The sequence below is a fragment of the Hydractinia symbiolongicarpus genome, chromosome 10, assembly GCF_029227915.1.
Source record: "Hydractinia symbiolongicarpus strain clone_291-10 chromosome 10, HSymV2.1, whole genome shotgun sequence".
Classification (NCBI taxonomy): domain Eukaryota; kingdom Metazoa; phylum Cnidaria; class Hydrozoa; order Anthoathecata; family Hydractiniidae; genus Hydractinia; species Hydractinia symbiolongicarpus.
In genome coordinates, this window is record NC_079884.1 from 26,042,073 (window position 1) to 26,044,909 (window position 2,837).

At 35.0% G+C, this 2,837-nt stretch overlaps 1 protein-coding gene across 1 annotated transcript; it reads right to left on the reverse strand.

The window, feature by feature from the left end:
* Positions 1-857: 857 nt before the first annotated feature.
* LOC130613019 (solute carrier family 22 member 15-like) lies at positions 858-2,456 on the reverse strand. The gene has a single exon (XM_057434342.1). It carries the CDS (start codon positions 2,454-2,456, stop codon positions 858-860), a length of 1,599 nt encoding a protein of 532 aa, XP_057290325.1.
* Between the last annotated feature and the right edge of the window lie 381 nt (positions 2,457-2,837).

Below are 2,837 nucleotides of genomic sequence, written 5' to 3' on the forward strand. Positions count from 1 at the left end.
AGTAAACATCAATCATAAAAATCATCGAGACATGATTGTTGAAGCTTTAGATTACATTTTTCTAACGACATATTTTTCCCCTTGTTTATTAAGTTACTTGATGTTGAACAAAAAAGGTCTCGCCACCTGACTTTTACGTGTTCGAACTTATGAGTACAAAAACTACAATATCCAGAATCTTTTTTTGTCAATATATTGTATTTGCATCAAAAAATGTTGGTGAAAGTTGTAATTAGTACTCTAAAGGTTTTTAAGATTGCTAATTACATTGTTTCTAAAAGCTTTTGCAAACCAGCAGTGACAATGGAATGTGTTGGCTAATTTTTACTAAATTATGTAAATTAAAATGCATTAAAGTGATTTTATTAATCAATAAATTATACGACTATTGATAAATGATATAAAATTCATTTATTACATACATTTGCTATCATAAAAAAGTAGCTATCTTTGAATTGTGCTATTGAAAATCATTAAATTAACAAAACAACAACTAAATGTACAGTTGCAAGAAGGTAAGGAACAAAACAAACAAACAAACACTCAAACAAAACAAAACAAACTAACTACAAAATATAGAGGCATAAAAAAACACAAACCAATACAGACGAATAAAAACAACAACAACAAACAAACAAAAAATCAACAAGGAAATAAAATAATAAAATCAAGCATAAACAAACAAACATGACCAAGAAAAAAAATCCAATAACAAAAATCAAGAAGCTGCACAAAATACTAAGCATAAACCAAGTGTTTGAAAATTATTACAGCCATGAACATAAAACAAAAAACAAACAAAAAACGACAAAAAATAAAACAAAAAATAAGACAAAAAATAAGACAAAAATCCTATTTTACTTCAAGCTATCAGAAACTAAGATTTCTTCATCTTCATCAACTCTAACAGTACGATCTTTCGCCGTAAAGTCTTCGAAAGTTTCTCGTGTCGCCATGTTATTGGTCTCCGGTAACGCCACACCACTAAGTGCGGCAAGAAGGCTGACACCACACATTACCATAAAAGGTAACGGCGCATAGATATTTCCTAACATGGTGGCGATAAATGGCGACGTTGCAGAGCCTATCCGCGCTGCGACTTGACATAACGTCATACCTTGTGTTCTGACAACCGTCGGAAATATTTCGAAACTCCATAAATAAAAGCCACCGAAGGCTACGTTTATAAAACATTTACCAAACATAGAAAGAACAACTTTCACTATCCTGCCATGAGCAAACGCTTTCGGAACGGCAGCTATGCCACCCAGCACTATAGAACACAACAGGAAAGAAGAAAGAACTGTCTTTTTTCTACCATAACGGTTACTGGTGTAAATTGTTATAAAATTTCCTGGTATATCTCCTAGCGTTGTGAGCATAAAGTTGGTGTAGATGTCTCCGCCCAAATCAGAAGATTCCAACGATACACCATAGTACACCAAACCGCACGAAAACCAACCGTAAAACTGTGCAGTCACAAGCAGAGTTAAGGAGCAATTACTGAATAATAAATCCTTGTAGGAATACTTGTTGTTTGCTTTCAAGCAGCTACTTTGTTGCAACACAAACTCAAACGGTTCGCATTTGTTGAACTTGGCCATAGTACGCAGTACATTTTCAGCCTTGGAAGTTTTACCAGAGGCGTACAACCACCTTGGTGACTTTAATAATGCGAAAGTCAGTAAAAAAGAGAAGATCATCGGGAAAGAGGTATACATGCATAATTTCCTCCATTCCCTTTCGTAATATGCTACTACTGACAATAATAAGTTTCCAACTGGAAAACAAGCCTGTAAGATACAACCTGCCAGTGCACGTTTTTCAGGTACAGAATATTCTGATAGGAGAACGTAGACAACGTTAAGACAAGTCCCCGTAACTGCACCAATTAAAGAACGAAGTAAAATAACTTGCCAGACAGCATTTGTATATGACAGTGTGAATGAAAATATGAATAACAGAAACAACGATAGCATTTGTGTTACCTTTCGACCATACGTGTCAGCTAGCAAACCAGAAAAGATTCCTCCAACACCCCATCCAATAAAGAAGGCAGCAGTGATCAAAGCAGCTAACGAATCTTTATCACACACAAGATCGAGTTCTGTGACGATCGAGAAAGGTTCAGCGGCGGTATAACGCCACTCAGTTCGATTCAAACTACATCGTTTACGGAAGTCATCGTCTGTGACGTCAAATATTTTTCCATAATTCTTTTCACAAAATGTGCTAGAGTTACCCACACATATCCAAGGAGGATTGTTGGCAGCGTAATACATTAAAAACGATTGATAGGACACAGACAAGTGCATGATCATGCATAACAACTGAAGTACACGCTGCGAATTGCCACAGGAACCAAGTCTTCGCAACACACTGTCAATGTCCGTCTCAACATCATCACAGGATGTGTTGATCACAGTTGGACCATCTGAAAGATTTTCACAATCCATATTTAATTTTCTCTGGAAATGAAACATATATTAAAAAGAAGAATTACGCAGTAACATATTTAACAATGACAGACATTCTCTTTTAATATATTTTTATATAAAAAGTCTTGTCTAAAACAAATGCTCAGCTTATGGGTTATGTCCGCCGTAAACTGGTAAAAAACTAAAAACAATCTACTAACAAGGGAGTTAATAAAACGTATTTCTTAAGATGAAATAAGAGTTAAAAGCCGTAGGTTGTCAGAGAAATTCTTTCGAACATCTAGCCAGGTAAACTTTCTTACATATGCACAATAAAACACGTAGTAACATAAACCAAATGAGATTCTTAGGAGCATCTAGTTTTTACTTGGAAACGTTATTTTGCAAGCATTGGAAAAA